The 14,232-nt window shown below is 41.6% G+C and overlaps 1 protein-coding gene across 1 annotated transcript in view; it reads right to left on the bottom strand.

The window, feature by feature from the left end:
* Positions 1-445: 445 nt before the first annotated feature.
* Positions 446-14,232, bottom strand: part of LOC5509180 (focadhesin) — a 30,423-nt gene continuing 16,636 nt past the window's right edge. Inside the window, exons 20-43 of the mRNA XM_032378049.2 lie at positions 13,950-14,129; positions 13,471-13,589; positions 12,826-13,010; positions 11,604-11,645; positions 10,913-11,150; positions 10,192-10,346; positions 9,561-9,644; positions 9,465-9,483; positions 9,296-9,366; positions 8,824-8,971; positions 7,973-8,092; positions 7,541-7,663; positions 6,881-7,030; positions 6,457-6,559; positions 5,518-5,598; positions 4,919-5,128; positions 4,722-4,834; positions 4,225-4,341; positions 2,899-3,102; positions 2,438-2,549; positions 1,995-2,149; positions 1,644-1,841; positions 1,394-1,469; positions 446-1,135 (exon numbers count right to left, since the gene is read on the bottom strand). Of these exons, the coding sequence (XP_032233940.2) occupies positions 1,056-1,135; positions 1,394-1,469; positions 1,644-1,841; positions 1,995-2,149; positions 2,438-2,549; positions 2,899-3,102; positions 4,225-4,341; positions 4,722-4,834; positions 4,919-5,128; positions 5,518-5,598; positions 6,457-6,559; positions 6,881-7,030; positions 7,541-7,663; positions 7,973-8,092; positions 8,824-8,971; positions 9,296-9,366; positions 9,465-9,483; positions 9,561-9,644; positions 10,192-10,346; positions 10,913-11,150; positions 11,604-11,645; positions 12,826-13,010; positions 13,471-13,589; positions 13,950-14,129 (3,083 nt within the window). The 3' untranslated portion in view covers positions 446-1,055. The remainder of the gene's footprint in view (positions 1,136-1,393; positions 1,470-1,643; positions 1,842-1,994; positions 2,150-2,437; positions 2,550-2,898; positions 3,103-4,224; positions 4,342-4,721; positions 4,835-4,918; positions 5,129-5,517; positions 5,599-6,456; positions 6,560-6,880; positions 7,031-7,540; positions 7,664-7,972; positions 8,093-8,823; positions 8,972-9,295; positions 9,367-9,464; positions 9,484-9,560; positions 9,645-10,191; positions 10,347-10,912; positions 11,151-11,603; positions 11,646-12,825; positions 13,011-13,470; positions 13,590-13,949; positions 14,130-14,232) is intronic.

The following is a 14,232-nucleotide window of genomic DNA, read 5'->3' as shown; positions in this document are numbered from 1 at the left end:
GCGGAAGAACGAGTCCGGGTAATAAATACATACAGGAACTGTATTATCACAGCCAATTTTTATCATGAAAAACTCCCTTTGTCCAAGTTGTTCTATGATTTATAAGTGTTATCATTATTTATCGCTAGTTACTGGGACACCATTAGGAAAAAACTCAGATATTTCTACTGAATTCAATTCTCATTGCCTTCGCCTACAAAAATGGGGAGAAGTCGTTATAAATAAGGTTTAAAGGTTGTGCCAGTCCGTAAAGAGTAATACTGTTAATAGTTTTCTCCCCTTCAAAAGCTTTGTCTATCACGATTTATTGAGGGGCCAAGAGAAAAAGGGGAACTCAGAAGATATTTTATTCTACCATACGCTTTTCTTAAGCACTCATTTTAGCATTACACTAAAAGGGCAATAGCGTATAAATCAAAATAAAGTTGTTAAGCAGACACACGGCTAGCATTTGTGATTTTATTATTATTTATTATTTCAAGGGCTTCGCCCTTTTATAAGAGTACTACAGATGGATCAGTCTGGCGACAGCATTCCCTTACCCGACTCGCGCTAGTAGTCATGAGCTTTTCAAATGTATGGGAAAATGTGACACTGTGCCTTACACTTAATTGGCCACACAATCTCACGCTTCCCGACGACTACCCGACGCTTCAGAACGGCTATCCGACGCTCCCCGACGACTACCCGGCGCTTCCCGACAACTATCCGGCCTCTTCCCTATAACTACCCGACGCTTCCCGATAACTACCCAACGTTTCCCGATTATTACCCTTCTCTTACCGGTGACTACCCGACGCTTTCCGATTATTAACCGACGCTTCACGATGACTACCCGACGCTTCTCTATTACTACCCGACACTTCCCAATGACTACTCGACACCTTCTGATGACTACCCGACGTTTTCCGATGATTACTCGACGCTTCTCGTTAACTGCCCCGTAAATAGGGAAAGACTGACGTGTACGCGAATGCCCGGGACTCACTCGGCCAAGGTGATCATGTAGCGATTGCTATATTTTTCTCTACCTGAAGGCTGCCTTTCGAGCTTTCTCACGTCGTAGTCTTCACAGACTCTGTCCAAACGTCAGCTTTCTTGAACGCATCATTGTGGCGGAGATTCACAATACAGTCTGAACAAGAAATAGGCTCGTTATAGATGGGGTCTTTTTAACAGAAATATTAAACCAAAACGATGTAAAACAGTGTTTGATTTGCAATGGTATACTAGTTGTACTGTTGCCTTAAGCGCGACCAACAAATGATTCTGGATTAGGAATATAATCCTTTTATATCCAAAACACAACTTCCTTTTCTTACACCCTTCAAAGACACAGGGAGGGGGGGGGGGGGGCATCGCTTCCTTTCGATATTTTATCAGATTGTAGTACCTTTGACAAGAGACCGCAGTTTGTCGTTACCCTTGACTGCGGGCGCGTCTCTCAGAGCAAATAGCCAGTCAAACATCTGAGGAGAAATTATAAGACTTTTAACATATCGTAACATAACATAAGCGGGGAATGTTAGGATGGGCACTGTCCAAGCATAAGCAAGCTTAGGAAATAATCGACGATAGCTAGAGAGTGTGTGACGGCTTTTCTTTACAACACAAATTCATAATCTAATTAGTTACAAGCGAACCTTGGACGCAACCCGAGCCCACGGTTCACTGTTCAGTAATTCAAGAAGGTTGCCGGGGAGCATGCACAGTAAAGCATAGTGACGCCGGAGACTGCTTGGTTGTTGAGCCCGTGATACCATGTGTAGGTCCGGAAATTGAACACCGCTAGCCCAATGAGCGCATGCGCTTGAAAGAACTGCCAGTCCCCGTGACAACGCCTGCAACAACAAGAGAACTGTGATGCAAGTTTGAAGCCAGATAATAAGCAAAGATTCAGACTGACATAAGTAAGTAATAAATACGTATCCGCGCCCATGGATATGTCACGCGAGGATCATAAAGGGAAACCTAAAAAGCAAAAATGAACGCACCTGTGAGGACGGCTGGACTATACTTTCGCAAGCGGAGCTCCTTATATGGCTCGTTAGCTCCATCAGCCATTGCAAGCGTTCGTCTGCTTTGCTAGAGGGAGATTGGGAAAGTGCTCTAGTAACGTGATACACTGCTAGGTCCAGCTCACAGGAATCTGAAGACGGAACACATGACACATCAATGTTACCTGTTTTTTCTTTAATTAGGCTATCGTTTGAGTGTAGCGAATTAGAACACAATTACATAACACAGAATACATTATTACTGGTAAAAACGAAACGTCTTCTCAGATAATAAGGACGTTTGGCCTGGTCCTATGTCCACAATCACAAGCAAAATACATTGATACATTAATAAAGTTATAATTTTCACGAATAGTTTTTATGGCCAGTTTTTATGCTAGTTATGTTAATGGCCAGTTTATTTTATTGCAAGCGTTAACCTTGTGCGACTGACGACATGATTGTGGACAAGCACACGTTCATCCAGTTGAGTTTAGCGCGACCTGACCCCACAAGACGACAGCGGACCGCTATGGACTTGAGACTGTCGCCCTGATGTCAAAAGCGAGAAACCATTAGTTTGGGAAGGGAAGGAGTGGGGGAGGGGGGGGGGTTCTCATAGCAATTCGTAAAAAAGAGCAAGACGACAACGGATCGGGATGAACTTGGGACTATCGCCCTGATGTCAAAAGCGACAAATAATTAATTGGGGGAGGAGGAGGGGGGACTATTGTGCAAGGAAGAGCAAGAAAGACGTACGTTTAAGACGCTGATGGAACCGAGAGCAACGCCTATGGTAGAGATCGCAGGGGTTGGGTGACGTAATCGGTGACATCATATTAGATAACCTCCCTAACTTCCGCCGTAAAACGTACAGGCAAGTAGGCATAGCGCGGGCTACCTGTGTTAATTTGTCCACATCCTCGGGTTGCATCTCAGCCAGGCATAGCGCAAAAAGGTCGGCGGTATCCTCAGACATGTCAGGCGTATATTTTTCGTAGAGACAACGTAGAGTTGTGGACGTCCAGCCAATCGCAGAAGGGGGCGGGTCTTTCATTGTCATTACTGACAGTACCCCTCTTAGTATCGCAAGGCAGACAGACTCCTGCGGAGACATAATTCGTGAATGCATGACATGACGGAAAAACCTGGAAAACGCGCAATTCCAGATAGAGAGAGTAGACACAATTTCTTACAATGGCTATAGGTTCCTTGTATTACGGACTGATTTTCAAAATACAAATAACGTGAGGCCGAAGTGCACATAACCAGATTTTGGCTTTTTAAGATAATTTTTCATTGATCATCATTACCCTGTGTATCAGTTTAGGGACGAAAAGCTCAAATTTCAATGACAATTTAACAAAGTCGCATCAATTTAAATAAAGTCCCACTTGATATTTTGTTTGCAAAAAGTTACTAAGAACTCAGAAAAATTATCCGCCTTATTTGGTGTGAAATGGGCTTATCTAAAGCGTCACGTCATGTTTTTCCGTAATGTCTGAATGCATAGACATTCCTCAGAATGAATAAGCCTAAACATCAAAATTCCAAACACACATATTCCGTGATAAAATTCGCTAAAAGGAATCGATGCTCTAACCTTTTGATGACTTTAGTTAATAAAATATTGGGAACTTTCGCCGTTAGATAAAATCTTAATGAGGTCACCACTAAACTTGAATTAAAAAAATTATCCCAGATATAGAAACTTTCGCATTTTAAAATTATGAATGGTTCGACATGAAATTTCTCGGCGCTTTTACCTACAACTCAACTCAAGTCAAAGCCTGGCGCACGAGGCATGGTGGTTAACTTGGCGCGCAAAGTTTTATTGGCGAGCTTTAACTCCCATGATCCTCTGCACCACATTTATTAGAAAACTGCCATGATGGTAAAATTGGGAAATAATTCGAGACAGGGTTGAAGTTTTAGCCGTATGTTGAACTCCTCAGTGAATTGTTTCGCCAACGTTTGAGAATCAACCCATCGTCGAAGCGTTTGAATGCACAAAACATCAACGAAAGTGGTCTCAGGGAGTCATCCAAAAGTAAACTTCAACCCATTGCTGCCTTAATGCCTGCATTAAGCAACGCCTTCACAGACTACCAGTTTTTCTACAGCTTGTATAGTATTTGTAGCTATACCTTATATCAATGTGTAAGTAAAGATTGTCAAATGTATTCATAACTGGTGCTCCCTGATGTTAACATTCTGGGTCTGGTACCTTTGAGGGATTGAACTCCCTTATGGCGGGTCCCCGGATGAACTCCTGCATGCGTGTGGGAGGAACAACACCAGCGAGCTTAGAGAGGGACTGGAACAACTCTACCTTCAGTTCATCCTGATCACAAAAAGAGGCTTAATTAGAAAGACTTAATTGAAACCGAATTTAAAGCCGTTTTAAACCGTTTTTTGCTACAGCGCAATACGACTCGAGTCTGTCGTAAAAAACATATCATTGCAAAACGACGTCAGAGTGTATAAACAAAACAGACAATGTCAATTGCCCCTAGAACTCGATCAGTTTAGAAACCTCTTAGGATATTAAATGGGTTGCATCCTAAAATGTGCCTTTTGTGACATGGAAACTTTCGGTTGATTCGCAAGCGTTTGATAAGTTTATTTTTGTTCTTGTTATTTTCCCGCCAAAAGCCGTAGCACGCGCGCGTTTGTCATCTTGGGTGTCACGTGATTTCTTGGTCCAAGTCGCCTGGAACTCACATCCAAGCTATCAAAGCCGGCACTGAGCCAGGAGGATATGAATGGCGGTAAACTAGACGAGGACTTGGCCTGCACGATGGCAAACTGCACACACAACCTGCACGTACTAAGGCCTACGAGGAAACAACAACAATTAGACTTTCCAGAATAGGAAATGAAATGTTATATTTGTATTTGTAATTGTAGCGAAGTCTTACCAGACTCGCTACTTCTCATGAGCGGTCCAAGCACAGCCGGCCAGTTGACAGGAGGCAGTCCAACGGTGGGGCCAGTCAGTAGCGACTCCAGCACAACATCCACGGCAGCACTAGACACTGTCACGCCAGGACAAGACACTGTCACGCCAGGATCTGTCACGCTAGGACTAGACACTGTCACGCCAGGACTAGACACTGTCACGCCAGGAACTTGTGAGAAATGGGTATTATTATTAAAGAATGGTCTTCAACAACTACTTTGTTCTCTACATTTGAAAACAAAGGTTTATGGCACAAAAATAATAAATAATAAATGACCCCCTACTAACGGCTGAACTTCATTAACGATTTGTGACTCGATAATCGTTATTCGATTGAATAAGTTGATGGAAATGCATTGGGCAAGCATTGTGCAGTAACGTACAATGGCAGCGAGATTGGCTTTTTTTTTCGAGTTTTCGTTGACAAGCACACATTGATAAAACACATAAATACTGGAAGTCGGTCATTTTGTCTTTCAGGACAGGCCAACTATTGCCATTTTCTAGATGTGACTCTAAATATACATGATGTACAAGATACAACATTTCAAGCAATACCTGTTTTTCCAGCATTGGCCAAGAAGTCAAAGGAAGCGCGCAGAACACTGGACTCGGGCAGATACGTGTAGCTATCAGGGACTGAAAAACAGAATAAACAAAGCCCTAGACATTGCCCTTACTCTGATTCCCCCAAGCTCGGTCCAGGCTATAAGCCCGATCCCCTCCCTCCTTTCCATTCTCCAACACTTACCAGCCCAACCTAGCTCCAACTCGGCCATATTTCTTTCCTGCTTCAAATTTACAACATACGTCGCTTCTCCAACTCGCTTCATCCCCCTCACCCGCTTCTATCCTCAAATATATTCGACTTGTCAACGTGCGTCATCTCCCACTTTAGCTTGCAATTTTCAACATATGCCAATTGTAAAGCAATCCCCTCCCCCATCCCATTCTATTTTCCATTACATACCGTAGGACCGTAGAAGGCCGTATCAGCGGGTGGGGCACTGGGGGCACGTTCCCCCCCCCCCCCCCCAATATTAAAAAAATAATAATAAGAAAATGACCATTATTGGCGTGGCACAGCCCCCATATTTTCTTAGTGTTTCTGTATTGTGCCCCCCAATATAACTTAGCCTGCTACGGCTCTGATTCCACACCTCCAACTCGCCTCATCCTTTTCGCCTTGCCACTTCCAATTTCAAACACATTCCATTAGCCCACCACACCCATACCCTGTCCTTCCGCTTCCAAACTCCAGCATGTCTTTTTTCAAACTCGCTTTATGTCATCTCGCTTGTAATCCCTAACATAAGCCACTTGTCAATTTGCCTCATCTCCTTTTTTTAGCAAGGGCAAGAGGAGCAAAATTGTTACGCTAATTTCTGAAAATAAACCCATGAAATCCCTTCTAAATTAGCTCAAATGTCCCTTGTTTTCGACGGGCTAATCCTGTCAAGTTGCGTTGCGTATTAGCATCTATTTGCACTAGCATACCACTTGTCCTTGTCACGTTCGTTGATGTTGAGGCTGCATACACATGTCCTAGCAGCCAGGCGATGTTGCTTGCCAGGCCTATGTCCTGGGGTGACGAGACCCTCTGAGAAGATAAAAATAGGTACCTATGGGCTACTTGCGTGGGATGCCAGCGATATTTAAAACACGATACAAAACCGATATTTTGCTATCCGTGACGATGACAAAAGAAACAGAGAACATTTTTTTCTAAAAAATTATTGGATAAATCTCCCATCTGAATACCAAACTTAACAAAGTAATAAAATAATTAACAATTTTATTGTCTAAATTAGAAAGCAAATAACCAATAACGAATAATTGGACATTAGTAGTCAGCCCGTAACAAAAAAAAATCTGAATCGTGTTTCGGTCTTCTATTCCACATGGATGAAGCTGTACTTACTGCCTGCATAAGTTTGAGGATACTCGCGCATGCGCCCTGGCCGTACTGGTCTGGAGTGAGAGCAGTATCTATCTGAAAGAATCCTCGCTCTGAACCAAGCAATCCCATCAGGCCGTTCGCACCTGCAAGCTTCTTTAGGGAGGGGAGCTCCTAGGAAAAGCATACTTTCAGTAGGGCAACAAACTTCACTTTTTTATAATATCTATATCAGAATAGATATATCAAGATATCCAGAGGATGTCGACAAATATTAACGAGAACGTGCAACAAATGTCGTCTTCTTCAAAACTTTGCAAAAATTCAGAGGTGTTGCGAAACGGTGTCTGTCACTCTGTGTGATCCCTTGAGAGTAGGTGTTGCGTGACGGTGCCTGTCACTCTGTGTGATCCCTTCAGAGTAGGTGTTGCGTAACGGTGTCTGTCACTCTGTGTGATCCCTTGAAAGTAGGTGTTGCGTGACGGTGTCTGTCACTCTGTGTGATCCAGAGATTAGGTGGGACGTGGACGTGGTATGTACGTCACTGACCAGCTTAAGTGTTAGGGTGTTGCGTGATTCATGACCAATAGAAGAATCTGATTGATACATGTAAGCTCGTCACTGATCCAGTGCTATGGTGATTCGTGACCAACAAAGAGAATCTGATTGATGCCCAAGATATACCTTGTTATCGACCCAGCCTCGCCAAATACTAAGGTGTTGTGTGACGGTTTCTGTCACGCCTGAGTGCCCTGCCACAGTGAGCTCGTGTAGGAGAAGTCCAAGAGCTAGTGAAACACCAGATGCCTGAAATGTGGGTTAATAATGAGTTCCAAGAAAAATGTTTCATTCACAGTGTGTTAGAAACACCTTGACAGGTTATTGTGTGACAAGGTGTTGTGTGAGTAGACGTTGTGTGACAAAAATGTTGTAACAAAGTATTGTGTATTTAGATGTTGTGTGACTAGCTCCATGGTTATGCTTGATACATGGTCCGTAAGCACATTGCTGTACACAGCATACAAAAAGTGTGGTGACAAAGTCTTATGTAAAAATGTTTTGCGTGACGGCCAGTTGTGCGACAAAGTACTGCTTGGAATTGAAGTTATGTGTTACCTGGTCATGTTTCAATGTAAGTTCTTGCAGCGTATTCACACATTTGAGGGATTCTTCAATGGAGATCAATCCAACTTCAAACAGACTTGCGGTAACCAGTGCGAAGTTAAAGCACAACGTCTGCATGGGTCCATAAAAAAACATGGATGACTCTTTTAATGTAAAATTATGAGAATGTCAATAAAATTACACACTCTTCAAACGACTAAAAAACTCAAAGAGCTTTATTTTATTTTTTCTCGTCTGTCAGGTGAGGAACGCGAAAACCAATAAAGACCATGTCCAGATCTCGAGCGCATCGTTACTTCTTGATCTCATACGTTTAGACTGCCTATCCATAGAATCTAGTCAGGGTTTCACATCATCAGAGTGTTCACCTGTAATCTCTGGTATGGGTCCAAGAGTTATCTCTATTAAGGGTACCATATATCTTGAGTGCCCATCTGTTATCCTTGATCTAGGTCCAAGAGTGCCCATCTGTAATCTTTTTTCAGGGGTCCGTCTATTATCGTTGGTCTGGGTCCAAATATACCCACCTGCAATCTCTCGTCAATGTACCATTGATCTAAGGTACCCACTTCTTTTGAGGGTGCCATTTGGATATCGCTCACCTGTTAGGACTTTTAGGGTCCATATATCTAAAGTTGCAGCCGTAAACGACTAGGCGTTGCCCTACGTCGGAGGGCTACACTTGAAACGTCAGCGCAACTACTCTGTTTCAGAGGCGTCTAACATACTTTTTCAACCTTGTTTTGATTTTTAGCTTGTCATGCCTTTACCATCTAATTTTTCTACAACTTGCCTGTAGTCTTTCTAGTTATACTATTATACCGATGTATACAAGGGCTCACCTGTAGTCTCTGATCAGGGTCCCCGAGGTGCTCATCTAACACCCCCTGTAGCTTTTGGTGGATAGTGTTAAGGTGCACTCTTGAGTCGATGATGTTCTCATGGCACAAGGAGGACAATGCCACGCCCATGCCAAGACATGCCCCCTCTCTGCAAAAAGCCCATCTTTCAGAAATATGTACAGCGGAACAGAAAACTGCTAGCAAAATTTGGGTGTAGTAATAGTTTGGTTTCGGAAACTGTTTCATTCAAGACCATCCTCTACAAATAAGGATGATTTTTCATTTTCCCAAATCAGAGCAAGTGCTCATGGGCAGATGAAGCACTCTATAAGGAAATTCAAAACACATTGTAACTAACTCCTTTAAGTGGAAAAAGTTACGTTCGTAGCCTTAAGGAAAAGGGTATTTTTGGCCAGAGAGTAAGGATCCAAGAATGTTTTGGGTAATGACCAGCAGTAAATCACTGACTCACGTGTTTTCTAGATCTGTGGAGAACCCGGCATTTTCGAGAGTGTCTAGAGCTGTCGTTACCAGCATGTACCCCTAGCAGGAATATAAGTGGTATAATAAAATATTAAGGACCCAAAATGTCAACATGAAATAGCATTGCACGAAAACAATTACTCAAATCAGGTACTCACATCTTGTCCGGCCACGTCACTAAAAAGGATAAAAAAAAGATTATGGTTTCTATTTTTTTTTCTATCTAAGATTCGATTCTAATTCGATTTTCTAACCTGTAATGCTCTTGGTAGAGTTTGCTGAGCAAGAGACCTAGACCAAGGCCACAATGCACTTGGATGACAGCAGAGCTTCCGGCCCTATCGAAAAATAATAACAATAACACACAGTAAGTGCACCTCGGGAAACTCAACCCACTTACTAACAATTCTGAAAGTGTCAATTATATAAGATAAATCAATCCTGTAAGATAAAGATCATATTAAGCAAAAAACGAATTTTTTATTTAATTTAAACATATTTATGATGGTAAAAATATGACGAGAACTAGGGTATATTTTGAAAGAAAAGATGATATTTGGGAATTGCCATTTACATTAACAACATTTCTTAAATAGGTTTATACATAACTTCTTGAAAGCCTTAGGCTTATTGAATCAATACAAATCTACATAAGTATACGTGTGTCCAGGAAACCTACAGGCCCCGATATACTTCTTAATGCGTATAAGGCAATTAGCATAATGCACGTACTTGTTCTATCCAGGAAGTCTAAGCCTACAGGCCTTGATATACTTCTAGATGCGTATAAGGCAATTATCATAATACACGTATTTGGTCTGTCCAGGAAGTCTAAGCCTACAGCCCTTGATATAGTTCTAGATGCAGTGAGTATAATGCACTTACTTGGTCTGTCCCGGAAGTCTGAGCCTCAAGGCATCGATATACTGCTTGACATGATCAGGATCAAGTGCAACAAGAACAGGAACTAACTGTGAGAGGGACAGAGCAGCACTGGCACGGGCAAGTAGGGAGCTAGCTGTACTGCTTGCGGAAGACACCTGTAGGGGACACAGGTATGAGATTTATAAGTTAAATACGAAGTTTGACGTCGACAGTAAGCTTGCCAAAAACTCCCTGGATTAGCGTCTCTGTCACTGGCCATTTTGTCATCATAGCAAAGTACCAAGTGCGAGAAAGCGTTTGTTTTAATTGGCTGATTTGGGGACGCGGTTGCGACGTTTTCGACTGAATTCGGTAAATAAAGATTATACTTTTAGGTGTAGCTGACGAGAGCTCTTCAAGCGTTAGCAGTTATCATGGTCATGGTTACTATAATGGTGGTGATGATGAACAGTAACGAAGATGGGTGATCATGGTAACTAACATAGTGTAAGTATTTGTTGACGATGATGATGACGAAAAATACAACAATGATGATGGGTGATCATGGTTGTCATGATAGTTTAATTATTCGTTGATGATGATAATGATGATTTTGATGATGATGATGATGATGATGATGATGATGATGATGATGATGATGATGATGATGATGATGATGATGATAATGATGATGATGGGGCTAAAATATTGATCAACGAAAGGCAAATGTTACAATTCTAACCTGCTGGCACCAGACAAGGGTAGACCCACGAGGTTTATAATTCCCGTCGAGTACTGTCATTAGCGTGTCAGCCACCATCAGCAACCACTCCTTGGCGCAAGGAGCCTGGGCCTCGTTAACAGACTCGTCATTCAGGTCTGGCTGCATTTCTAGAGTGTTCTGGAAGGAGTGGGAGTATACAGCATAGGCGAGGCCCGCAAGAGAAAGGACAGAGTTCCCTTGGACCGAAGGACTTCCTCTGTATAATGAAAGGTGTGAGGGGAAAAAAGAGTGTAAGGTGGGGATGACTGTTTGGGAAGGAAGCCACGACTTCAACATAACCGAATAATAGAAAATACTTCTAAATAGCAAAAGAGTTAGGGTAACGAATTTTCCCTTAGCCCCCCTAAAAATATATTTTATAATCCTATGATGATAATAAGGCATTTGGGGATACGGAAAGACTAATTTTGCAATAACAGTTCTGAATGAGCATTGACCTGACTGAAAATAAACTTTGAAATATCCTGCCACATAACTTTATTAATGACTAGTTTTTAAAGTTTTTCTGAAAAAAAATAGGTATTAAGTTTTTCTGTAGAACAAATGTGTCAGCATTGCTTCAAGAACTAAAAAACATTTTCCCGCTACATTAAAAAAGACTTGATATTGAATAAAGCTACGGGAGCATCCTTTTAAATCGGTGTTTTACCTGGATGCTGTCTTCAGTTGTTCTGTCACCTGGTCCCGTACCCTATCAACGAAACAACATTATTTTACCTCAGATTTGCCAGATCTTTTAAAAAACTTTAAGAAAGAAATCTTTGACTGGTTTTATGATTTGAATTATGATAATTTTCTATAATTGGCTAATGCATTAAAAACTTGTGTGATGCCTGTGGACTATTCTCTGATTAGATCCAAAATCACAACTCTTGTACCTGATTGTCTAAGATGTTTTAGAGAAACACGTCTCCTGGTCCTACGATTTTTATGTTGAGAATTTTCTATGATAGGCTAATGTGTTACAAATTTGATGTGTAATTGGTCTGTACATTACAAAAGAATTATTTTATTGGCTCATAAATCAGAGTCTTTGATAGTCTTACATTATGACTCGCAAGTTTTACTGGTCTGTCAATCCCAATTTTCTAACCAAAGCATCACGTTGTTTATCGGCACCAAATTTCTTACCAAAGCATCTCGTTGTTTATCGGCACCAAATTTCTTACCAAAGCATCACGTTGTCCATTTTATCTATCGGCACCAAATTTCTTACCATTCATCACGTTGTTCATTTTATTTATCGGCACCAAATTTCTTACCAAAGCATCACGTTGTTTATTTTATTTATCGGCACCAAATTTCTTACCAAAGCATCACGTTGTTTATTTTGTTTATCGGCACCAAATTTCTTACCAAAGCATCACGTTGTTTATTTTGTTTATCGGCACCAAATTTCTTACCAAAGCATCACGTTGTTCATTTTGTTTATCGGCACCAAATTTCTTACCAATCATCACGTTGTTCATTTTATTTATCGGCACCAAATTTCTTACCAAAGCATCACGTTGTTTATTTTATTTACCGTCACCAAATTTCTTATTAAAGCATCACGTTGTTTATTTTGTTTATCGGCACCAAATTTCTTACCAAAGCATCACGTTGTTGATTTTGTTTATCGGCACCAAATTCTTACCAAAGCATCACGTTGTTCATTTTGTTTATCGGCACCAAATTTCTTACCAAAGCATCACGTTGTTTATTTTGTTTATCGGCACCAAATTTCTTACCAAAGCATCACGTTGTTTATTTTGTCTATCGGCACCAAATTTCTTACCAAAGCATCACGTTGTTCATTTTGTTTATCGGCACCAAATTTCTTACCAAAGCCCTATGTTGCTCATTGTGTCTATCAGTGACGAATTTCTTACCAAAGCCCTACATTGTTAAGCTTGTCCCGTAGTTCTGATTGGTCAGTGATGTGTCCGTGACTATATTGCATTTGTAGCTCCGCTTTACGGCCCTCCACGCATGCGCTGTACAGCCTGATCATGAATACTGTCCACGCGTGTGGAAGTAGCATGTTACGGTGCCATTCAGACGGCTGTACGGGGACCTGAGAAGGGAAGACAACATCAAATCTCATTCAGATGGCTCATGGAGACCTAAGGAGAGTTCAGCCTGTTGAAGTATCATTCAGCTATATGGGAACTTGAGGACACCTAAAAGTACCATTCAGACGGCTGAATTGGCATGGGAAAGGTGCGCTGTTAATGTCTCATTCAGACGGCTTTATGGGGAGAGGGAGCCTACTTAAGTATCAATCAGGCGGCTATAAGGAGAAAAAAGCAATTCAGACTTGTTCAGGCTCTTTACAAAGGCTTTGGCGATAACGGCAGAACATCCTGGAGAACCTTCTTGGAAACATGTCCAGAAGAAGAGATTGGGTGGTGGTCAAAATATAGGCGGGTGATCTTTTACGAAGCATTTTCGTAATATAGCGTCCATTGCGTACAAGTTGTTTTAATTCAATCATGTATGTGCTATTACTTATGTGTTGGCAGCAATGTTCGTACCTCATGAACAAGTGAATCAAGCATGTTTCGATAGCTCCTGGCACAGTTCAGGAAGTAGCGACGAGCTCGCTTGCCTGAGTGCTCCTCGAACGGCGGCTCGTAGCTGAATAACAAGCCCGCTAATAAATAAATGATGTGATTTTGTGAGGAAAATCAACTGATAGACTCATATTAATGCCAAAAAATCTTGGATAACAAAAAAAGAGCTCTTTATTGATGAAATTCTTGGTAACACCATGACAATATACCTCGCCTCACCTCACGTCACCCGGCCTTGCCTCACTTTACCTTACTTTATCTCACATTGGCAAAACCACTACAGAAACCACATGATATCTCAACTAATCGCACCTAGCTTTGGTTGAATAATAGTGCAAAACATCTCACCTCACTATTCACTATTCAACCATACCCAACACCATACACTCCTTTCCATATTCCACGATCTATTCCACATTTCTCCATTTCCCTTTCATTACCTGCAAGTCCCTGGTTGAGCCCTGGCGTCTTGGACTTCTCGTATTGAGTCTGAAGGAATGACGGGATACCTGAAAGTACTCGGTCATATGACCTACTTGCCCGTGATGCACTATGGATCACACCACGTGGAATGGACAACGCCTCCTCACGAACAAGTGCAGTCAAAAATACTTTGAAATCTAGAAGCACAACAGAAAAGTGTTCCATGTATACTTTTTGCACAACATTTTTCCTTAGAATAAACTAAGAGACACAACATTGTTTTTAAATCATTTTCCCCAG

This window comes from Nematostella vectensis, chromosome 5, assembly GCF_932526225.1.
Source record: "Nematostella vectensis chromosome 5, jaNemVect1.1, whole genome shotgun sequence".
Taxonomy (NCBI): Eukaryota; Metazoa; Cnidaria; class Anthozoa; order Actiniaria; family Edwardsiidae; genus Nematostella; species Nematostella vectensis.
The sequence above is the reverse complement of the archived record's forward strand: the minus strand, read 5'-3'. Positions and strand labels throughout refer to the sequence as shown.